Below are 25006 nucleotides of genomic sequence, written 5' to 3'. Positions count from 1 at the left end.
CCTGTTGAGGAGAGCGCCGGATGCAGGGCTCAATCCTAGGACCCTGAGAACATGATCTGAGCTGAATGCAGAGGCCCAACCCACTGAACCACCCAGGCACTGCAAAAGCTAAAAGTTTTTATTGTATGTCTTCGAACTTAAGGACAGACCCTAAAAAGACTGAGATTCAATGGCTATTCCATCTTTGCTTCTAACAAAATTTTCTTATTACTGGGGGAAAAAAATGTGTGAAGCTTTGAAAATGAAGGGATTTATAGTCCAAAAAATTTAGTTCCCATGTAGATATATATCATTAAAGAGCAGGGTAGAAAAAAAGCTAGCAAACAGAGTGCTGGGCGTGATTTATAGTTGGACTTGATTGTAGTATTTTAAGAAAGGACTCTCAGTCATTGAAAAGTGAGTTTAGGGGCACCTGGGTGGCTCAGTCAGTTAAATGTCTGATTCTCCACTTCGACTCAGTTCATGATCTCAGGGTTGGGAAATCGAGCCTCACGGAGAGCTCCAGCGCTGGTCATGGAGCCTGCTTAAGGATTCTCTCTCTCTCCCTCTTCCTCTGCCTTCCCCTCATTCCCCCTCTCTTAAAAAAAAAAAAAAAAAAAAAGGTTGTTTAGGAAAGTCTGCTACTTCTGTAATTATCAGTGCTTATTGCTCACTTGTCTTCCATGGACTCACTGGATCTTTGAACAACTTCTGAGGATGAGAGAGCTCAAAGAACTTGCTCGCAATCACAGAGCTGAAGAGTTGAGCTACATCTGAAAGCAGCTAAAGCCCATTACTCCCAAGCACTATGGCTTCTGATTTGTTACGGGAAGGATACAAAGATTGAACAGCTCAGTTTGTTGTTGTTAAGAAGGCTCCATGCCCCAAGTGGGGCTGAACTCACAGCCCTGAGATCAAGACCTGAGCTGAAATCAAGAGGAGGATGTTTAAACAAATGAGCCACCAGGTGCCCCAACAGCTCAGTTTTAACCAGGCCTTCACCAGTTCAATAGTATTTGATGAATCTAGATGCCTTCTCTGTTCCCCAAGCCCTTTTGCAGAGTTTCAAGACAAGTCTCACGTGTTCAAGCAAAATTAATGTTTAATATATGTACTGGGGAGAAATCAATGACTTACTAAGCACTTACTATGCTAAGGTGCTTTATGTATCTCATTTAATGCCCACAACAGCTCCATGGATAGATATTATTCTCACCATTTTCTAGATGAGACAAGTGGACTCAGAGAGGGTATATACCTAATAAGTGGCAGGGCTGTGGTCTGAGCCCAGTTTGGGTGTCTCCAAAGGCTATGCTCTTTCTACGGTATCTTGGGGATACAAGATGCTGAGGCCTTCTATATCATGTTGCCCATAAAGGGGCAGGGTTGAGAACTCAAGTTGATGCAGGGCAGAATAAAGGAATGAAAGCTAATGTGTCATGTTAAGATTAATCAAAGTTGGCTTCCTAGAGATATGCTGTATGAGTTGTTTTAAAGGAGAGGAGGGAGGGGCAGAATTCATAGACAAAGACACCTAGGCAGGAGGAAAAGAGTATGAAAAATGCATATTAAATCTAAAAATCTTTAATCATCATTACCAAACTCTTAGAATATAAACAAATGAAATACTTGTAAGGAAATTTTACTTCGTCAGCAGTAAGTAAACCTCTCAACACTGTGCACATGCCAAAAGAACTAGCAATTCTCTTTAAGATGCTAGTTCAAACTAGGACAGGTTATTAATGCTTTAACATAGCTGATCTCTAACAAATGGGCATTTGTTGGCTGATGTAAACGGAGCTGGCTATTTCCAGTGGTGGCTTTCACTGGGTAAGTCCATATTTCAACGCCACTCCCAGCTGCCAACAAGTATCAGTTTCAGCAGAAATTACCTTGCTCCAGGATAAAATCCCTTCAGGTCTGGGATGGGGCACCTACTATGGGAAGAGCTCACGGCCAGATATACAGGGAATAAGGTTTTTTGAAATTATTTAATAGCTTTCCATAAGCTAATTATCTTTCATAACAAACAGTAATAAAAAAAAATAGGAGAATTTTTTTTTAAATATCACCTTATCATCTGCCTGGGAGTATCAGAATATAATCCTAAAATAACTATTTTCTAAAAGTTCTTTTTATTTTTAAAAGCTTAACTCTAGATTAAGCTTCAGTTTTTCTTCCTACACCACATTAGAGTGGCAACTCATAAAGTGAAAATTTATAGTTATTGTTCTGCCTACTCATTTTGAGGGGAAAAAAAGCAACTATATGTACTTCAGGAACTTTCTACCACATTACCATCCTGCCCACACAAGATGTCCTTACTACTGTCTCTTCCTTCCTGAATCTCTAGTTGATTCCTTACTCAGCGCCACTCAACATTTTCTCGTGTCTCCAAGCTCTAAACTCTATTCCAAGAGCTCTGCCAACCTCCCTTCTACCTCAAAATGCCCCTGAATATGCCCAGAGATGCCCAGAGAAAGAAGTATCATCCCTCCTTGCTACTTGCTAAAGCCCCCCCTGTGCTCCTGACATCATCCACTCCTCCAGGACCTCCCTCAATAATGTATCAGTAACAAAACTCTCTCATCTTTAAGAGACTTCCTTCTCCTACATAGCTACTAGGTCCCATCAACTTTACCCTGAATACCCTGGTAACTACAATGTAACAGCATCTTCTTTTACTACTGCCAACATTCAGGTTATCCTTTCTGCTCACTCAGATGGTGGCAACATCCATCCTCCAAACTGCTCCCTCTGCATCTAATTTCTCCCTTTCCAATTCATCAGTTCTAATGCACCAACTTCATCCTCTAAAACACAGTCCTGACTTTCACTTTGCCACTTACAAAGCTTTAATTGGATTGATTATATATCAAATCACTTTCAAAGTTCATAGCATGATATTTTAAGCTTTCCAAAAAGGTGGTCCCAATACATCCTATTTTTTTAACTGCCCCAGGCATGCAATCCAACAAGAGAAATGAACATAAAATACAACACACAAATGTAACCTGCTGAATACTTACTAAGCATCATTCATTCATTTTAGTTATTTATTTCACTGAAAGCCTACCATGTATCAGGTGCTACTGTGGGCAAGGGGAATGCAGCAGTGAACCTAACAGGCAAAAAGCTCTGTCTTCATGCAGTTTACAATTCAAGTGGAAGAGAACGACAAAAAGGAAACAAGTAAAATATAATAGAGTAGATCAGATGGCAGGAAGTGCTATAAAGAAAAATAAGGCAGCAAGGGATAATAGGGAGTAGTTAACAGGGCTGTGATTTAAAAGCATTAAGGCTGGCGCGCCTGGGTGGCTCAGTCAGTTAAGCATCTCGTCTTTGGCTCAGGCCATGATCCCAGGATCCTGGGATCAAGCCCCACACTGGGCTCCTTGCTCAGCGAGGAGCCTGCTTCTCCCTATCCCTCTGCCTGCTGCCCCTCCACTTGTGCTCTATCAAATAATTAAGTAAAATATTTTTTAAATAAACAAATAAAATAAAAGCATTAAGGGTAAGGAAGGGCTCACTGAGAAGGTGACATCTGGGCGAAGATCCAAAGGAAATAAGAGAACAAGCCATGAGAATATTAAGGGAAGACAATTGCAGGCAGAGCAAATATAGTAGAAAGCCCCTAAACTGGGAACACCCCATGTTTCAGCTATGGCAAAGAGGCCAGGGTGACTGGAGCAAAGTAAGGGAGAGAAGTAAAACAGAAAAGTGGGGCCAGATCACATAATGCCAATATAAGAACTCTGGCTTTTACTGAGTGAGCTAAAAGCTTTTGGATGGCTTTGAGCAGAGGAGAGTCACAGTCTGACTTAAGTTTCTAGATAGACAGATAGACAGACAGTAACTCCAGCTGGTGCATGGAGAAGAACCTGTAGGGGGCAAGGTTAGAAACAGGGAGACCAGGCAAAAAAATGATGGAGGCTTAGACCAAGGTGGTAGTAGTAGAGGAAAACAGAATTTGGCTGATGGATTAGACTGTGAAAACAGGAGTTGATGAGGACAAGGTTTTTGTACCAAGGAACTAGTAGGACGCAGAACCGATTTATGGAGATGGGGAAGATAGATGATGGGAGGAATATATAATTAAAGGGGAGTAGGAGCAAATCAGAAATTCAGTTTTATACATATTAGCTTCAGGATACCTGTCAAGTATCCAAGTAAACTTGTCAGTTACGCAGTTGGTTATACATCTGGAGTTCAGTGGCTGAGTCCATGCTGAAGATACCCAGGAGTCAGCAGTGTAGGGATGGCTTTAAATCCCTAGAGGGATTTAGAGGGGATCCCCAGGGAGTGATTGGAGATAGAACTGAGCCTTGGAGCATGCCAACACTAAGAAATCTGGAGATGAGGAGTAAACAGTAAGGGAGGCCAGGAAGGAACGTCCAGTGGGTAAGAGGAAAGACTAGAAGCCTAATAGGAAGGCTGAGAATGAGCCACTGAATTTAGCATCATGGTGGTCACTGGGGATGTTGACAACACAGTTTTGGAACAGGGATGCAGATCAAAGCTGCCTGGAGCGAGTTCAAGAAAGGCTGGGATGAGAGGAAGTGGAGACTGAGTATAGACAGGACGTCTGAGGCCCTGTAACCATGTCCTGGAAGCATGTGCTTTACAGGATACTTGAGAGAGAATTCTCTTAATCTTGGCATCAACCCTATGAAATAGATACCATTTATTATTCCCATCTCCAGTTCAGAAAACTGAGGCTGAGGGAAGTTAAATAATTTGTTCAAAGCCAGAATTGGTGAATGGCAAGGCCAGGACCCCAACCCAAGTTTGTCTAATCCTAAAGACTAAAATTGGCAACTCTATCATGGAGCTTCCCAATCTTTGGGAGGAGACAGCTGTAACACTAGTTTCTTTAACAAGTTCCTACACCTCTGAAGCCAGACCTTTTAGGAAACACCAAAACAGACCCCCATCTTCCCTTGCGTACATCAGGGCTTCTATAAATGAAGGTGTCACTGCACTGACCTGAGTTAGGAAGCACTGACCCTTTGCCATTCTTCACATCCACCACCCAGGTGGCTTCTTTACCCTCAGGGCCATCCTTCACCTTGAAGGCAAAAATACCACCGATTTTCTTCACAAACTGTTCCCCTTCCTGGAAAGGAAAAACAAAACAAAACAAAAAACACTGGAATTATATTGTGTTTGTTTCTCTGGCTTTTTCTCTAAAGTTAATGTTTAAACAGACACATGATGTGGGCAGCAGGGCCAGCAGCAGTCCCTAAGCTCCCTCACGATCTTTTACCCAGAAAAATCTGAACCGCAAGAGGTGACAACTCCCTCGTCTGCCAAATCTTTTGTTAAATTCAGCTTTCCGGATACAACTGGTGGAAGAAAAGGGAGAATGCGGGTTGCACAGCAGTAGGTTCTGTAAGTAGTTTCCCTTATATGAGCAATTTCTTAAAGATTGACTCTGGACTATCTAAATGTGGGAACCCCCCATTCTTTCTTTTTTAAAGCAGGTAAATTATTTTACATGTGTTTCTGGTTTCCCACAATCAAAACAAAGATAAGGAGTTCTGAGAGCCGTCTTTTATTCTGAGGGGGGTGAGGGAGCTGACAACGTTTTTTCTGGATTAGTATAAAGAATTATACAAGTAATACACCAACCACCAATTGCTTTTGAATCTTAAGGGAATGAAACTGAAAAGATAACTTCAGATCCATATCTCTGTAGGCTGGTTTCCTTTCTCCCTCCCTCTTCTCTTCATTCCTACTTTTTCTTTCATCGCTCCTTACAGAAATACTTATTGATCACAACAATGATTGGCACCAGACACTGATCTAGGTACTGAGAATACAGAAGTGGGAATTAGAAGGGTAAATGATCAATATGATCACTACAATCATTACGACAACACTGGGATAACTGGAAGCACAGGGGACTAACTAACGATGACAACAAGCTCACATATGTTTCCTTTTTTGTTTGTTTGTTTTTTTAGATTTTATTTATTTTTTGACAGAGATCACAAGTAGGCAGAGAGGCAGGCAGAGAGAGAGAGAGAAAGAGAAGACTCCCTGCTGAGCAGAGATTTTTTTTCCCCCCAGGATCCTGAGATAACGACCAGAGCCAAAGCTGAACCCACTGAGCCACCCAGGCACCCCTCACATTATGTTTCTTAAAAAATAAATTGAAAATGGTAATTCTACTGAAATTACTTTCTTTTTTTTTTTTTTTAAAGATTTTATTTATTTATTTGACAGACAAGAGATCACAAGTAGGCAGAGAGGCAGGCAGAGACGGAGGAAGAAGCAGGATCCCTGCTGAGCAGAGCGCCCAATGTGGGGCTCAATCCCAGGACTCTGGGATCATGATCTGAGCCGAAGGCAGAGGCTTTAACCCACTGAGACACCCAGGCACCCCTGCAATTACTTTTCTTTAAAGAAACACATTTTTGGGGTGCCTGGGTGGCTCAATCAGTTAAGCAGCCAATTCTTGATTTCAGCTCAGGTCATGATCTCAGGATTGTGAGATGGAGCCCCATATCGGGCTCCATGCTGGGCATGGAGCCTGCTTAAGATTCTCCCTCCCTCTCCCTCTGCTCGTCCCCTTGTCCCCTCTAAAATAAATAAGTAAATCTTGAAAGAAAACACACACACATTTTCTGTGGAAAAAATAGGGTATGTTGATAAGCAAAAAGAAAATACAAATCATTCATGATTTTATTACTCAGAGAAAATAATATATTGATATAAATCCCCTCCATCTTTTTTCTCTGCATGTTTTCATAAATGGGATCATATTTATTACATACATGTTTTATAATCCACTTCTATGTTTCCTATCACTATCCTAATTTCTGTGTCATTAAATATTCTTCTACATAATTTTAAATAACATACAGTCTTCATTTGTGTAAATGAACTATACTTCATCTAACCAATACTCTTGCTTGATATATATTTTTTTAAGATTTTATTTACTTATTTGACAGAGAGATCCCAAATAGGCAGAGAGGCAGGCAGAAAGAGAGGGAAGCAGGCTCTCCACAGAGCAGAGAACCCGATGTGGGACTCGATTGCAATACCCTGAGACCATGACCTGAGCTGAAGGCAGAGGCTTAACCCACTGAGCCACCCAGGCACCCCTCTTGCTTGGTATTAGATTCTTACTTCTGGGACTTGTAATAATGCTAAGAATAATATTCTTACATCTAAATATTTTTACATAGCCTCATTAATTGAAGCTTAAATTCCTAGAATTAAACACTACTAATTAATAACACTGCATCTGAAATCAACATTGGTTTGAATTCCTGCTCTGCCATGTCCTTCATAACCCAGAGCAAGTTACTAACCCTCTCTGAACCTCAGTTTTCTTCTTATCTGTGAAACTGAGAAGACAATAGCTATTGTCATAGAATTGTATGGTATTTAAAGACCCACAAAGCACAGCGTAACTTCTCAATGTTAGCATTTTGTTGTTGTTGCTGTTTTTATTTTACTGTATGATCTGTGTGCTATTCCTATGCCAATGTTATAGCTTTATAATGTACTTTATACTTTGGTAAAATAAATCCCTGTTATAATTCCTTTCTTCCAAATATTTTTAGACTTGTTTTGGACATTTTTTCATACATGTACATTATAATAATTTAGTTAGTTCTTCTCCCCACCAAAATGCTGTTGGATTTACATGGGGTTACATAAATCTGTTAGATCAGTTTGGGGGAGAACGTATTTACAATATTAAGTCCTCCCATCCATGAATATGGTATATCTTCAAGTTTTTTTTGATGTCTGTTGGCAATATTTTGTCAATTTTTTCCCATACAGGCTTTTGTACATTTCTTACCAAGTTTATTCTTAGGTGTTTATATTTTATATGGCTCTTAGTATTTTTATTCCATTTCATGAGTGGGTTATTGCAAATATATAAAAAACATATTAATCTTAGAATGTTTATTTTAGAACTATCTTTTATAATTTCTAATGGTTTTTATTCCCACCTTCTTTATTTCAGCCTTGCATTCCTGCAATTAGACACAAGATTTTTGCTTTTAGTATAATATCCATTTATTTTTTTAACTTATTTTATTTAAATTCAATTACTTAACATATCATTAGTTAATAATTAGTTTAGTTAACATATCAATTTCAGATACAGAGTTCAGTTATTCATCCATTAGAAATAATACCCAGTGCTCATTATATCACATGCCCTCCTTAATGCCCATCACCCAGTCACGCCATGCCTCCACCCACCTCCCCTCAAGCAACCCTCAGTTTGTTTCCGAAGAGTTAAGAGCTTCCTATGGTTTGTCTAATATTCATTCTTTTTAAAAAGATTTAACTGTTTGATATGTTTAGGCACTATGTTATAAGTACCTGAAATACTCAAATAAGTATTATCCTCGAGAAACTTGCATAGACTGATTATCAGATACCAACCTCTGTTTCTATGTGAGGACAGAGCCTGGCCTAAGCTCGTTCTTTCTTTTTGTTGTGTTTTGTATTTTAGTATATTCAAAGTTGTGCAACGACCACCACTATCTAATTTTAGAATGTTCTTATCACCCCTAAAAGAAACTCACAGCCACTGGTAGTCGTCCCCCTTCTCCTCTCCTGCTAGCCTCTGGCAACCACCAATCTACTTTCTATCTCTGTGGATCTGCTTATTCTGGACATATCATCTAAGTGGAATCACACAATACAAGGTCTTTTGTGATTTTACTTAGCATCTTTCAATTAACCAAATGTTTTTAAGGTTCACCCAATCCACGCTGAAATATGTATCAGTAATTCATTCCTTTTTCATGACCAAATAACACTCCATTCTGTGGATGTGGCATATTTCATTTAGTCATTCATCAGTTGCTGGCTGCTTTCCTTTTTAGCTATTATGAATAATACTCCATGGACATTTGTATACAAGTTTTTTACATGAACACAGGCTCCAATTTTTCTTAGGTATATATTTAGAAGTGAAATTTTCTGGGTCATAAGGTAATGTTTAACTTTATGAGAAACTACCAAACTAAAGTAGCTGCACCATGTTACAGTCCTACCAGCAATGAATGAAGGTTCCAATTTTTCTACATCCCACAGACTTTTGTCTTTTTATTTAATTTTCTATTTAATATTTTTAAATTTATTTAATTCTTTTTTAGTGACCTCTCCATCCAGTATGGGGCTCAAACTAATGACCCTGAGATCAACAGTCACATGCTCTTCTGACTGAACCAGCCAGGCACCCAGGCTTTTGTCTTTTTAATGTTAGTCACCCTAATGGATGTGTCAATCTTTTTCATATACTATATAACATACCTGAACCTACTCAGAAACAAGAAGCTATTCTAAAGCTATTCTAAAAATATTTACTCTAGGCCTACTTATCTCAACAATCACGGGGGCATTTCTTACATGTGGGTGTCCTGGAATTAACTCTCAATATTTTCCAGTTAAACCTAGAAAGCTAAACTTCTTGTGAGACTTTTTTTTTTTTTAAAGATTTTATTTATTCATTTCTCAGAGAGGGAGAGAGAATGCACAAAATGGGGGAGAGGCAGGCAGAGGGAAAGCAGGCTCCCTCCTGAGCAAGAAGCCTGATGTGGGACTCAATCCCAGGACCCTGGGATCATAACCTGAGCTGAAGTCAGACACTTAAGGACTGAGCTACCCAGGTGCCCCTCTTGTCAGATTTTTAAAGAGAAATTCTCTTATTTTGGCTTCCCTTAAAATATCTCACTCAAATTATTATAAGTTAGCTTTAGGAGAAATTATTAATGACAATAATAATCTTTTTAGGGCCATAAAGTTTTCAAATCTTTTTATATACATTATTTCTTTAATCTCCATAAAACCTTGTAAGTAGTTGGGCAGGTACTAATATTAGCTCACTGAGCAGAAAAAACAAGTGAGGCTCATAAAGGTTAAGAACCCTCTTTGGGCTATTCTTTATCCTGTTTCCAAGTAACCCATCTAATATAACCCATCTAACAATAACATAAGCCATCTAACACTTCCAGGTGTGAATTTCTTAAATGTGATTCCCAAGAGCCTACAGGAGGGAGGATTTTACACATCATTCAGGAGTCTTCATAATCTGAGGGGTATGTATCTGTTCCTATCCTCCCACTTTTTTCATCCTCCTCAGGCTTTATGTTCCAACAATACCGATCATCTTGAATTCCATAAACATATGTGTCTCCACGCCCTCACTTATGCCCTGTCCCAGCTCACTCACCTCCTCCTACTCACATTCCCACCCCAACTGCATCAAGTCCTCACTCACTTTCTAATTCTCCTGGGAAGGCTTTTCTACCTGTACTGGACAATTTCATAGCCCTCTGCCCATGCATCCATGTTTCTTATTAAAACAGTATTTTTATTTCCTGGGGATATCTCTCCCTGTCTATCTTCCCACTGAACTGTGTTCCCTGAAGGGCAGGGACATACAGTTAGTAAACAGTACAACCAAAACTCAGTCCCAGTTTGGTTTAACTTCAAATTCAGTGCTTATGTTGTTTGACCATACCACACTGCAACGTAGATTACATTAATACTTCCAATTTAAGCCCATGAAAACAGTGTATTTTCATAAATGAATTTTAAGTTCAAGTGTTCTCCACATTCCTTGAGATCTTTTATTCCTCAAGTTTCTTTGAAGATAATCTAGAAGAATAGGTTAATAATCCTGGTGTGGTGGGCCATCCAAAAGCCAGGTTCCTTTGAGGCCAGCAGCTCATGAATGACTATTTCTAGGTGTATCCATGCCATCTGCATGCATAATGCCTCAGAAACAGACACCAACAAGTCAGAGCAGGAAAACTCCAGCAAACATTCAGAAATTCTACTTGGCATACTTATGGAGAAATTCCTCCCACCTCCTTAAAACCGATGTAGATTAATTTTACACTTGCTGTTACTTTTAAGATCTGATCCTCTTATAATATTTTTCATCGAAGAAGTGAGACATGGTAAGGAAATGGACAGGGGGAGAGTTAAAACAGGAAAGAAAATACACATTTGTTACGAAACTAAAGATCATTAATACTAAGAAAGTTCTAAGTGCCTCCTTGAGTGAAAAAAAAAGTATTTCTTTCTGAGTAGGCAAAAGGTCAAGGAGTAGGTTCTGTCTCAAACTTAACTGGAACAAAAAGTTAAGGCAGAATTCAAAGAAGGGCAATGGGTATTGCTAACAGACAAAAGTGGAAATAAAATCTCTGGCCAGATTTCCTTTGCTAATGTAGAAAATGCATGAATTGACAAAAGATTTCAAGACTTTCACTTTCTAGTCTTCACAAACATTTAGGAACCTTACAGTCGTGGGAAGGAAACAAGCGGACAAGGTCCCCACCAAGTGAGGTTACAGAGGGAGGAGAAAAGAATTAAAACAGGAGCTGGAGGAATGAATTGCAAAGCTAAAAGAAGACTGTGAAATAAAAACAGCACTGCTTTGTTAATCTGAATAATGAAGTAGTCCATGATTGACTTATAGCTTACCAGATACTCTCTAATTTTTCTAATTTATTTTATTTTATTTTTTTGGACAGAATAAAGTTGGGGGGGGAAAAACAGGACAACTTGGCAGAAGCAATTATCCTATGGGTTGCTCTGCAGGCAAATATTGGTGGTGAGAAAAAAAAAATCAAGCCGAGCCCTGATAGAGTCCAACTTCAGTTCAGTGGACATGTATAAATAAGTAATTAAACAATAACAAGAGCGGCATCTGACTGGCTCAGTCAAGAGACCATGTGACTCTTGATCTCAGGGACAACTGTTTAAGCCCCATGTTGGGGGTAGAGATTATTTAAAACAAAAGCCCAATAATGAGAGGTTTTTTCTCCTATTAGATTGGCAAAGATTTTTACTTTTTAAATTTTTTTAATAGATTTTTATTTATTTGATGGAGAGAGAGAGCACATCATGGGGAGCAGCAGGGGGAAAAGCAGGTTCTCTGCTGAGCAGGGAGTCCAAAGCAGGGCTCGATCTCAGGACCCTGGGATCACGACCAGAGCCTAACACAGATGCTTAAACAACTGAGCCACCCTGGCGCCCCAGACATTGGCAAAGATTTTTTTTTTTTTTATGGATTTTATTTATTTATTTGACAGAGATCACAAGTAGGCAGAGAGGCAGGCAGAGAGAGAGGAAGGGAAGCAGGCTCCCTGCTGAGCAGAGAGCCCAATGCCAGAATCGATCCCAGGACCCTGAGATCATGACCTGAGGAGAAGGCAGCAGCTTAACCCACTGAGCCACTCAGGTGCCCCTTGGCAAAGATTTTTAAAAGACCAGCCAATACACAGAAGGTATAAGGAAAAAACAATCACTCCTATGAATTGTTATTAAGTCTGTAAACTAGTACCCTCTTTTGGTGGAAGCTTGGCAATACATACCAAAATACAAAATACATGTATCCAACAACTCAATAATTTCCCTTTATTTATGCTATGATGATCATGGCATTAAGTACTTAAAGATGAGTAAAAAAGAACATTTACTATACCACTATTCAACTTGCAAAATTTAAATACAAGCAATGTTCATTATAGGAGGCTAGTATAGATGACACATAAATCAAAGTGTACTAGGTGGTCATTAAAAGCAATGGTAAAGGGACGCGTGGGTGGCTCAGTCAGTTAAGCTGCTGCCTTCAGCTCAGGTCATGATCCCAGGGTCTTGGGATCAAGTCCCACATCTGGCTCCTTGCTTGGCAGGGAGCCTGCTTCTCTCTCCACCTCTGCCTGCCACTCTGCCTGCTTGAGTGTGGTCACTCGCTTTCTCTTTCTCTGACAAATAAATAAATAAATAAAATCTTTTAAATAAAATAAAAGTGATGGTAAGGATTTATATTTATGTGGATGGAACACTGTCAAGAGAATAAAGCAGGTTCTAAAACCCCCATGGTATAAACCCCCATGTAGGTGTATCCCTACAAGATGGTGACAGGACAGGTCTGTAGCTCCCGGACCAGTGCCTGCCTGCCCAGAACCCGCAAACCTGTTCCTCTCTACCACAGGAAGGTCACTGATCATGAAAATCCTAGAAATACAGGGTTCTTTGTGAAGACACATCAGTTGCACTGTTTTCCACTCACAATGCAACCACTCACCTTAGATGTTAATAAATTCTTTATGCTACAATGAAGGAGTTACGTCATATGCACAATGTATGCCTTTCACACTGTAGCACAGATGAAATACACAGCTCGACTGTTCTGAATTCTTTTACTTCAGCCCACTTTGGTCAGCTTAATAGATGTATAATTGGAATTGTGTGACTGTGGTTATTACACAAAAAAGGGAAAAGGACTAGTCTTTCCTCTAGTTCAGATTGTCACAGCATTTTACCAAAGTTCTTTTCAGAACTCAAGTGTGGAGATTAGTACATCCCTGAAATGCACTCTTATCAGAATTACAGAGAAACTATAAAAGACACTCAGAAATCTAAAATAAACTCAATACTTGACAATATCATATAAATTTTTAACTTGTATCATTTCATGACAACACCAGAAATCTATATCTACTTTCTCTAGCCTCAAGGTCCTCTTGGCAGTATTTTGTATAAATCTCACTTACCTCTTCAAGCTTCTTCTCAATCTCCTTGAAGACAAAATTTGCCTTAAATCCATCAGCCGCAGAGCTGGTTGGAACAGCCTCAATTTGATGAGTTCTAAAAGAACTGGGGGAAAGAATCAATTTCAATCCATGGAGTCATACAGATACTAGGTTTTTCAACATTTAAGAGTAGTAATTTCAAGGGACGCCTGGGTGGCTCAGTTGGTTAAGCAGCTGCCTTCAGCTCAGGTCATGATCCCAGTGTCTTGGGATGGAGTCCCACATTGGGGTCCTTGCTCACCAGGGAGCCTGCTTCTCCCTCTGCCTCTGCCTGCCATTCTGTCTGCCTGTGCTTGCTCTCTCCCTCTCTCTCCCTCTGATAAATAAATTAAAAAAAAAATCTTTTAAAAAAAAAAAGAGTAGTAATTTCCAAAACACTCTAAGAACAGAGGTGTTGTATTTCTTACCCAGAGAAAATCATAATTAAGTCCACAAAACAATTCAGCTTTTCTTCCCATTTTCTTCAACAAACACTGAATGCTCACTAGGTACAAGGCATTATCCTTAAAAATACAGCAAACCAGGGACACCTGGGTGGCTCAGTGGGTTAAGCCCCTACCTTCAGCTCAGGTCATGATCTCAGGGTCCTAAGATCGAGGCCCGCATTGAGCCCCACATCGGGCTCTCTGTTCAGGAGGGGGCCTGCTTCCCCCTCTCTCTCTGCCTACTTGTGATTTCTCTTTGTCAAATAAATAAATAAAATCTGAAAAAAAATATATATATATATCAAACCAAAGAAACTTACCCTCATGAAGCCTATATGCTAGTTGGGGAGAGGGACAATGAAAAAGCTAAATAAATAAATAAATAAAGGATATAGGGGCACCTGGATGGCTCAGTTGGTCGAGTGTCTGACTCTTGGTTTCAACTCAGGTCATGATCTCATGGGTTTTGAGATCCAGCCCCTGTCAGGCTCCCAGCTCAGCAGGGAGTATACTTGAAGATTCTCTCCCCCTGCCCTTCTCCCTACTCCTGTAGGCATGCTTACTCTCTTTCTCTCAAATAAATAAATCTTAAAAAAATAAAGAAAGAATACAGTTACTATGAAAAAATAATGGGGCATCTAGGTGCCTCAGTCAACTAAGCGCTCAGCTCTTGATTTTGGCTCAGGTTATGATCTCATGGGTTATGAGATCCAGCCCCCACATCAGGCTCTGCACTCAGAGCACAGCCTGCTTGCTCCCCCTCCCTCTGCTCCCTTCCAGTCAGCACACACCCTCCCCCCCCAATTCTCTTTCTCTCCTTCTAAAACACCATGAAGAAAATAAGGTAGGTTAAGAGGATACAAAGAGAGTATACGTGTATGTTGGGTATTCTATGTATTTTATTTAAATTAACATACAGTGTATTATTAATTTCAGAGGCAGAGGTCAGTGATTGATCAGTTGTATGCATCATTATATCAGGTGCCCTCCTTAATGCCCATCATCCAGTTACCCCATCCTTCCACCCACTCTCCTCCAGCAACCCTCATCCTACAGGTAAGAGTATCCTATGGTTTGTCTCCCTCTGATTTCGTCTTATTTTCCCCCTCCCTTTCCCTATGGAGTTTGATTTTAGATAGCCTGGTCAGATAGGCCTCTCTGAGGAGGTGATATTTAAATTAGGTCTTCAATCCCATAAATGAGCTAGCCATGTAAAAATTTAGGTGGGGAAGCCAGTCCTCAAGTTCTAGTATGAAAAATTTGAGGAAAAAACTAGCTTTGCAGTTAAAGGAACTATAAGAAAGGCCAGTATGACTGGTACAGAGCAGAGACGTAGAAGGATCTAAGGTCACAGAAACCTGCAGAACAAAATAATAAGGAGCTTTAGAGATTATGGTTAGGAATCTGCGTTTTAAATATAATGAGAAGAACTGTACAGTGTAAGATACAGAATATCAAGATACAATTTATATGTTTTAAAAAAACAAATCTGGCTGCCAGCTAGAAAACTTAAAGGCTGCAAAAGAGGGCAGCAGGAAGACTGGGGAATGGCTATGGCAGCAGCCCAGGCAAGAGATAACATGATTAGAACAGTTGCAAGAAGAGGCTGGACTCAAGATTTACATTTTACCTGTGACACAGAGAGGAATTTAGCAAACATCTGCCTATTGGTTGTCTGATAGTTAGGGAACAACTATAGATAAATGACCTGATATAACAAAAGTGATAAGGGAACAGAAGACTGGCTGATGAACCTTCCCCTACCCTCACCCCTACCCTTACCCCTCACTCCTGGGTGGGACATATGTGACATTCTTTAAAACCTTGCTAGAGGGAAAAACCTTGACAATGGCAAGGACTCGAGGCCTCACATTAAAGTTCCTTTGAAACCTCCCTTTTTCCTTACCGCCTCCAAGCCGGTAGTATAACCTGCCATTCCTCACAACCCCATAGTATATAACCTGCCACCTCTCGCAATGTCGTCGGGGAACAACAGCTATTTCCTCCACGGGTCCTGTCCCAGGGCTTTAATAAACCACCACTTTGCACCAAAGATGTCTCAAGAAATCCTTCTTGGTCATTGACTCCAGACTCCACCCCACTGAACCTCTTCACCCATTATTCTAAAACTTCATCAGAAGGAACATAGTCTTTATAGCTACAAAGACCTACGTTTGAATCCCAAGCTGCCTCCGCTCACTAGCTATGTGATTCTGAATAAATTACTTCAGCTCTATGCACCTCTGGTTGGGAGGGAGGGAAAAAGATAGAGAGGGCCAGTGACTTGGCATAATTAATTACCTGGGACAGGGGAGACACCTAGCAGAGCCCCTGGCCCATGGTAAAAAGCGACAGCATGACTGGTATGGGCTCCAAAGCCTCATGTGTTAGATACAGATAGATGAGGGGTCTGAGGAGGAGGAGGGTGTTAGGTAATTTCTCTGACAAACCACAGGCAGGCTGGTGGTAGCTGGCACCCAGATGGGGACAACACAGGAAGGATATATTTGAAGGAGTCAAGAGTACAGCGGTTTCTCGGTAAGTCTGTCTCTATTCTTTCTCCTTCCTTCTGTCTCTTTTTCTTATCTCCCCATCTGCCCCATCCATTTCTCCTTTCTCCTTCCTTTCCTTCCTTCTATCATTTCATAAATATCTAATAAGTGCCTGCTACATCCCAAGCATTGTTCAAGGTAGCGGGTATGTAAGGGTAAACACGTCAGACTTAAGCCCTGTTCTGAGTTGATATTCTTCTAGTGAAGGAGAAAAAGAAATAAATAGACAAAATAACTCCAAGTATTAGGAAGCAAACAAAAAGAGGAACCGACTTCAGGGAAAGCAGTCAAGGAATGAAATCTCAGAGCAACTGAATTTAAGCTAAGACCTTATTTAAACAAGAAAAAGAGCTGGCTATTCAGAGGAAACTGCAAAGATCCTGAGAGAGAAAGGAGCTTAATATGTTAAAAGAAAGTAAAGCAAAACCAGTCACTAGAACATAGTAAGTTGGGGGGAGAGTGATAGGAAATGAAATTGGAGAACTGGGCAGGGGCCAGATCATAGAGGCTAAAGTAGGGAATTTGGGAAGCTACTGAAACGATTAAGGAAGTGAAATACAGTTGACTCGGGCGCCTGGGTGGCTCAGTGGGTTAAGCCGCTGCCTTCGGCTCAGGTCATGATCTCAGGGTCCTGCATCGGGCTCTCTGCTCAGCGGGGAGCCTGCTTCCTCCTCTCTCTCTGCCTGCCTCTCCGCCTACTTGTGATCTCTCTCTGTCAAATAAATAAATAAAATCTTTAAAAAAAATACTTAAAAAAAAAAAAAGAAATACAGTTGACTCTTGAACAACACGGTTCTTAACTGCATGGATCCACTTAGATGTGGATTTTTCCCATAAATATAGTACACTACTGTAGGTATATTTTCTCTTCCTTATGTTGTTCTTAGTATCACCTTCTTTTCTCTAACTCACCCTAAGAATACAATATATAACACATATAACATACAGTATGTGTTAACCAACTTTTCATGTTATCGGTAGGGCTTCCAACCAACAGTAGGCTCTTCTTAGCAGTTAAATTTGTAGGGAGTCAACTGCTTCGGGGAATGTTCAATTGCACAATGGCTCAGCGCCCTTAACTCCCATAGTGTTCAAGGGTCAACTGTAGTTTGTTTAGTGTTTCTTAAAACAGCATAAAGAATGAACTGGCGAGAGGGGATGGGTAGATGTGAGAACAGAGGTGGGAATAATATTTAGGAGGCTGCTGGAATAGTCCAGATAAGAAGTGAGGGTGGTCTGGACTATAGTGGAGGTAGTCCACTAGTGGAAATGGAGAAAGGAAAGTAGATTCAAATATATATATATTTTTAAAGATTTTATTTATTTATTTGACAGAGATCACAAGTAGGCAGAGAGAGAAAGGAGGGGAAGCAAGCTCCCTGCTGAGCAGAGAGCCTGATGCAGGGCTTGATCCCAGGACCCTGAGATTATGACCTGAACTGAAGGCAGAGGCTTAACCCACTGAGCCACCCAGGTGCCCCTCAAGTATATTTTACAGATAGAATCCATAGCCTTTGTTACTGAGAAATGAGGGGGAACTAAAGGTGAAGGGAAAGGACAAGGATAATTCGGGTGTTCCTGAATAACTGAGGGAATGGCAGTACCATGCAATGACAAAAAGGAAGAACGTAGTGGGAATAGAGGGGATCAAAGTTCCACTTTAGGTACTTTAAGATGTTTGTGAGACAAGAAGGCAGTTGGATATGAGACTGGAGCTCAGAGAAGAGGCTGGGGCTGGACTAAAGGGGTAACCAAGTATATGATTCAAGTATTTAAACCCATGGGAACTGATAAATTTGCCTTGAGGAAATTACAGAGAAAGAAGAGAAACCAGGACAACACCCTATGGAAGGAGGAAGCAGTAGCCAATGGATTCAAGTATTTAAACTCAAGGGAACTGATAAGTTTGCCTTGAGGAAATTAGAGAAAGGAGAGAGCCCAGGACAACACCCTATGGAAGGAGGAAGCAGCAGCCAATGATACAAAAGGAAAAACCAGAAGAGCGTGGTGTTGCGGAAGCTGAGGAGGGAGAAAAAATCTGGGAGAGAGGAATAAACTGTATCAGTTGCTGTCAACAGTCAAATACCCTCCTGGATTTGGCAGCAAGGAGAGTACAGGTGACTTTGACAAAAACAATTTGAAGAAGTGAGGGAAGGTAGAAGTCAAATTATATTGAAAGAGTGAAGACGAAAGAGAAATAGAGACATTTTGAGCTGATGACATGAGAAAGACATGAATTTAGGGGGCCAAGGACAAATTTTGTTATAGCAACTTGAACAGACTCAATTTATGAGTCTCAGCAGGCCTCAATTTATCCAAGATACAGCTCAAAACCAAAAAGTTGTAGCAGAAAAAAAAAAATACTGTTCAAAACTGATCTAAATTAAAGTTTAACTCTAAATTAAATGCAATTGGTCACAGCTCTTAAATACGACATCTCCTCATTTTCTCAGTTCCTACTACAGCTCTGAACATTTCTTATCCACACTGTTGCAACTGCCTCCTACGGATTCCTGGCCTCTGGTTTCTCCACCATTCAGTGCAAAGTTAATGCCAGACTGATCTGCTTAAAGGGCAATATAACCACATGATTTTTTGACAGAATTCATTCTGTGGGCTCCGGTCCAAACTCCCCAGTAGATGATTTGAAGATTTCAAAACCATAATCCAATCTAGTTACAACTCTATCTCCTGTCACCAACACACTACTGACTCTGCCCATCTACCAAGGCACACACAAAATAATCTACTCCGTACCACACAGTACACCACTCACCCAACCCTGTACCTCAAATCTCTGTGCCTGAAGTACCCTTCCTTTACCTTTCTGCTAGGCAATCCAAGTCACCTGGTTTAAATTTACCTTCTTTGTAATAATTTTTCCTCTGGGTTTCTCCCCCCTCCCCCTGGGGTTTCAACAGCATTTTGAAGAAACTATGTCTGCTTTCCCCACATACACAGAGGACCGTTCTTGAGGGCCTAAGCATGTAGCAGTTGCTCCATCAAAGCTAGTTAATTAGAGGCTAAGTAAATCAGATCATATGCAAAGGTTACTGGCAATATAATGACTTATAAGAAATATTATTTGGTCATTCAGATGAATAAAATGTATTTCTCAGATTTATTTGGTCTTCATTCACAGTTCTGAAAATGCTCCAAAGCCATAAAGGTGAAATGAGTATCTTGTTATAACTGAAGGTGACTTATGGACCCCACCATACATCACTACCTCCAGGGAGGAGAGAGGAGCTGGAGACTGACCAACCAGCGGCCAATGGCTTGGTCAATCATAATTATATACTGAAGCCACAAAAACAAAAAAACCCAAAGAGGACAGATTTTCAGAGAGCTTCCACACTTAGGAAACCAGAACCCTCCCTCATACCACCAGGCCGGGCCCCAACCTCTCTTGTTTGGGACCTCACCCTATGTATCTCTTCATCTTATTATTGATTTGTACCCTTTATCATGTCCTTTAATAAACTGGTAAAATATAAGTGTTTTTCTGAGTTCTGTGAGGCACTAGGAGTCGTCACTGGAATCTCCAACCTGTAGCCAGTTGGTCAGAAGCACTGGTAATAGTCTTGAGGTTTGTCACTCATGTGAAGTGGTGGGTGGGGGCCAGTCTTGTGGGACTGAACCCTTAACCCGTGGAACCCGATGCTATCTCTGGGTAGAAGGTGTCAGAACTGGGCTGAATTCAGACCCACAGGTGTCTGAGAATTCCTTGGTGTTTGGGGACAGTTAGTGGGAACTCCCATTCCCCATGATAGAACTGGATCTGGGAACCCTGAAAGAGTACCTTAAATTGACCTTGTGTAAAACAAAACCACAACCTTACTTTAAAATATTTGCACCATTAGATTCAGAATCATTTTCCCAACTTTGACCTTAGTAGTGAGTTATGTTGTATCATTAAGACTCTCAATAACACCTTCAGTATTTTCTTATTAGTCATTTGTACAGGTATCCCTGGCTTTTCAAAAGTTCATGTTACACCACTTTGCTTCTACAAAAGACCTACATTAGTATCTGTTTTTGCTAAACAAAAGAAATCCAAAGAGGATTTTGGTTTTTACAAAAAAAAAAAAAAAAGTAAGAAGAGGTAATAGGGCTCAATGTTAGTTTTGCAGGAGCCATTTTAGATGCAGTGTGTAGATGGAAAGTGGCACCTCCCCCAAGTTCTCTCCCCAAGAACTACACTCAGTAGGGAGCCACAGCTTTGAACTGTGCCTGTGAGCATCTGTGCTTTATCTCAATTTATTTTGTCCATCCATGCTTGAAGTATCAGAAAAGCAGGAGAGAGGTTATTCCAGGGGTCTGGGAAACACTCAAGAATTTTTCCATTAAGTTAATGGTAACTGCTTCTTTGCTTTACACCATTTGGGCTTAAGAAAAATTTCATAGGGGGGCGCCTGGGTGGCTCAGCTGGTTAAAGCCTCTGCCTTCAGCCCAGGTCATGATCCCAGGGTCCTGGGATCGAGCCCCACATCGGGCACTCTGCTCGGTGCAGAGCCTGCTTCTCTCTCTCTCTCTCTCTCTGCCTGCCTCTCTGCCTACTTGTGTTCTCTGTCAAATAAATAAATAAAATCTTATAAAAAAAAAAGAAAGAAAGAAAGAAAAATTTCATAAGAATGTTCTACTTTTGGATAGCAGGGGAAACCTGTGTATCATCTGGATTTTTTTCATACTTCTGCCTTCCCACAAATATCACTGTAGCTATTTTGAACCAACTCAATCTCCTAATTATTTAGTCTCCTGAAATTAAAAAAAAACGATGAGAATTCCATGTTTAAAATAGAATGTATTGGGCGCCTGGGTGGCTCAGTGGGTTAAGCCGCTGCCTTCGGCTCAGGTCATGATCTCAGGGTCCTGGGATCGAGTCCCGAATCGGGCTCTCTGCTCAGCAGGGAGCCTGCTTCCTCCTCCCTCTCTCTCTGCCTGCCTCTCCATCTACTTGTGATTTCTCTCTGTCATATAAATAAATAAATAATCTTAAAAAAAAAAAAGATTAAAAATAAATAAATAAAAATAAAAATAAAAAATAAAATAGAATGTATTGCCCCAAATTCATAAACTTCTAATCTGGGCAAACTGGATACTATAGTAATATGCTGACTCCAGTCACTCTTTATAGTTTGTGTTTTACTGAGGGTTTTCAACATCAAATATGAACTGGATGAAATTCTAGAAGACAGTATAGACTGATGATCACCGTTAGGAGGAAACTCGAAAATTCAACATTTTAACACCTTTTTATCTGATTCAGTTCAAGGAACATTCACTATGTCAGAGATTTTTGCAGGGGTGGAATGAAGTCACAATAGCCTTAGGCCTCAAGGATTTCATATAAGGGGAATAAAAATGTGGATATACTACAACTAAGCCAGGACTGGGTATGGGGTCCAGGAGGTACAAAGTGTTGTACCAGCAGAGATGGTACCAGCAGAGATGGGCCTTCAATGACAGAACTTTCACAACAGAAATGATATTCCAGGCAGAGAAAGAAAAGTGAAAGGGCAGAAAGAAAAGACTCATGAGCCTGTAAAACATAGAAATATAATGGATTCTGAAAAGAAGCGTGTCAACATATCCTTTGTGGAACCAAAAGTGTGAATAAATAAATAAATACCAAGAATTTCAGAAGGAAAAAGGAAGCCAATTAGTGTTGACAGATACAGCAAGGTTAAAGAGAACAAGAACAGAAAACAAAAGACAGGAACATTTCATAATCAGATTACTGTTAGCCTTACCTGACCTCTGTGGTGAGGTCAAAAACTAGATCCTAAGATAAATATTTTAGCATGGACCAAAAAAATAGTGGCCCAGTATAAAAGAATAATCATAAAAGAAAATAAGGCAATAAAATTTTGTCATATGTAAGACCTGACCATATTTGCTAACAGAAGGAAAGGCGTCAACAGAAAAGCAAAATTAAAAAGATTCAAAAGGGGGACGCCAGGGTGGCTCAGTTGGTTGGACGACTGCCTTCGGCTCAGGTCATGATCTTGGAGTCCCGGGATTGAGTCCCGCATCGGGCTCCCAGCTCCATGGGGAGTCTGCTTCTCTCTCTGACCTTCTCCTCGTTCATGCTCTCTCTCACTGTCTCTCTCTCAAGTAAATAAATAAAATCTTTAAAAAAAAATAATTAAAAAAAAAGATTCAAAAGGGAGAGGGTATACTTAATATTTGGAACAAAGTTACAGAACTTGGTTGGAAACAAAAGCAATCCAGGCCTTGGAAAGGAAGAGGGACATTTTGCCTATGGGAAGGATGAATGAGCACTTCTGAGACAAGAGCAAGGAAGTTCAGGGATTCTGAACAAGGCTTGGGCAGAAAGTGCTTGGAAATTTGAGGAGCACAGGCATTTGGTAAGGACAGGAAGAAAATCAGCAAGAGACAAAAGGTATTCTAGCAGCACTGAGGGCTTAGGGCCATTCAGAAACATAAATGTGCAGAGAGCCAATTAGCATATTTAATAACTTTCTCCAAACAACCTCAGAAGCTTAGGAGGCTATGCAGGGAGACAGCAGTTTTGAGAAAGGAAACCAAAAAGTGAACTTGCCTAACTTAGAATCACTCTGTCTGGCAGGTCTAAGAGAAGTAGTTTTAGGTCAGCAGCACTTTGTTTTGACTCTGCTCTCTCTGCTCTCTCCTTTTTTTTTTTTTTACCCACCTTAAGTACACCTCTCAACCAACACGGAGCCCAGCGCGGGGCTTGAACTTAACACCCTGAAATCAAGACCTAAGCTGAGATCAAGATCAAGAGCCCCTCGCTTAAACCACTGAGACACCCAGGCGCTCCGATAGTACCTCGTTTTTGAACAAAATTTTCCTAAGGCTGGTTAAGTTTAAATGCTAATTGTCGGTTTAAAGGCTTTTTAAAGCCAGACTACCAAAGCAAAGTAATGAGATATTTACGGAGTACTAAAACAATAAAATCTGGACTATATACTTGTACAACGTCATCAGCTGTGAAAGGTCAGGATTCATCAACAGACAAAACCCAGAATGCCACTCACCTGGCAGCTTCAGGAAAGCCCATCCTGTAGATCGTCACAACCACAGCTCCTCCGATGCCTAAATTATGCTGCAGAGCAACCTTTGCACCGGGAACTTGCCTTTTTCCGGCTTCCCCTCTCAGCTGCCAGCAGAGTTCGGCGCACTGAGCCAGACCTAACAAATCGAACACAGAGCACTCAGGTTCCGCTGCTAACGAAAGCTGCCCCAACTGGCTTTCTCAACCCAGACAAGAGCTTACACTGAATCACTGAATCGTGACTTTAATTCAGCCAAAAGAATGTCTGCATAAATAATAACTTCTCTTAAAAGCCATGAGGGTTTAAAAAAAAAAAAAAAGCCATGAGGGTTTCTGCAGCCAGTTGTCTTTTTTCCCATCCCAACTCCATATTTAGACAATATAGAGGCTTAAGAAATTCCCTGCACTCTTTAAAAATCCAACCTGTCATTTTCTTGGTGATGTTAAAAAAAAGAACACTGAAGAACAGTTCTCTGGCTCAGGCAAAATGGCATAAAATACATTTTTAATGTATCAAAAGAAAATCTAGGATTGGGGAGTTCACTTTCCATAAAAAGTTTAGCTAGCATGGGTAATTTTCCCATTATTTTCCCCAAATGGATCTCAACATGAATGGACCTTCATAAGAACAGCATATGTCCCCCTGGATAATAAAAAAGGTTTTTAGAGCTGGAAAGAATTTAATGATGTCAGACTGAGAAAGTGTAAGATTAAATAATTAAATATTAAGTAATAATAATAAAGTAGGCTAATCTAGAGTTGTCTCCTGATTTACACTTGTCTTTCTACCAGACCAGCTATTCCAGGATACCTGAGTTAAGAATCTTTAAACAGGATAGACTGGTTTCACCATTGTGAAGTCGGAGCTATGCGAGTCTACCTACAGTATCTGTTCTTCCACCTACAAGCCCAATCACAGCTTATGATTCCTGAGTACCTGTGACAATTTCCTACTTATGAACCTGTTAAGAAGAAAAAACACAGGTCCAAAATAGGTCATTTAGACTGAATTTCCAAATCAAGGCTTAGATCCTCACCTAATTGTAGTTTCAACCTCCCCCAGAAATGCAGTCTTAACTGGTCAGGAATTTTTTGGTCAATGCCACTGAGTCTACCACCTGTGCCGTCTGCACCCCAGAAGATAAGGTAGCCGGCAGGATAACACCCCTTGCTTTTCCACCTAAAGGAAATCAGCTTTGCCTGGAACAATTTTTTTCTTTTGTTAACAACTTTTTATTTATTTATTCACTTACTTACTTACTTATTCTTTAAGATTTCATTTATTTATTTGACAGAGATTACAGGTAGGCAGAAAGGCAGGTAGAGAGAAAGGAGAAGCAGGCTCCCTGCTGAGCAGAGAGCCCAATGCCGAACTCGATCCCAGGACCCTGATCATGACCTGAGCCACGGGGGGGGGGGGGGGGG

General features: G+C 40.5%; 1 protein-coding gene and 1 long non-coding RNA gene across 2 annotated transcripts in view; one reads left to right on the top strand and one right to left on the bottom strand.

The window, feature by feature from the left end:
* Positions 1-25006, bottom strand: part of SCP2 (sterol carrier protein 2) — a 112551-nt gene that overhangs the window by 5611 nt on the left and 81934 nt on the right. Inside the window, exons 12-14 of the mRNA XM_059374772.1 lie at positions 23565-23718; positions 13527-13629; positions 4966-5095 (exon numbers count right to left, since the gene is read on the bottom strand). Coding sequence (XP_059230755.1) covers positions 4966-5095; positions 13527-13629; positions 23565-23718 — 387 coding nt within the window. The remainder of the gene's footprint in view (positions 1-4965; positions 5096-13526; positions 13630-23564; positions 23719-25006) is intronic.
* LOC132000889 (uncharacterized) lies at positions 5226-20003 on the top strand. The gene is made up of 3 exons (XR_009399480.1): positions 5226-5370; positions 14927-15046; positions 19685-20003. It is a non-coding gene; the product is annotated as an uncharacterized LOC132000889 (long non-coding RNA).

Source organism: Mustela nigripes, chromosome 14 (assembly GCF_022355385.1).
Source record: "Mustela nigripes isolate SB6536 chromosome 14, MUSNIG.SB6536, whole genome shotgun sequence".
Taxonomy (NCBI): domain Eukaryota; kingdom Metazoa; phylum Chordata; class Mammalia; order Carnivora; family Mustelidae; genus Mustela; species Mustela nigripes.
This window is presented reverse-complemented; position numbering and strand designations above follow the sequence as displayed.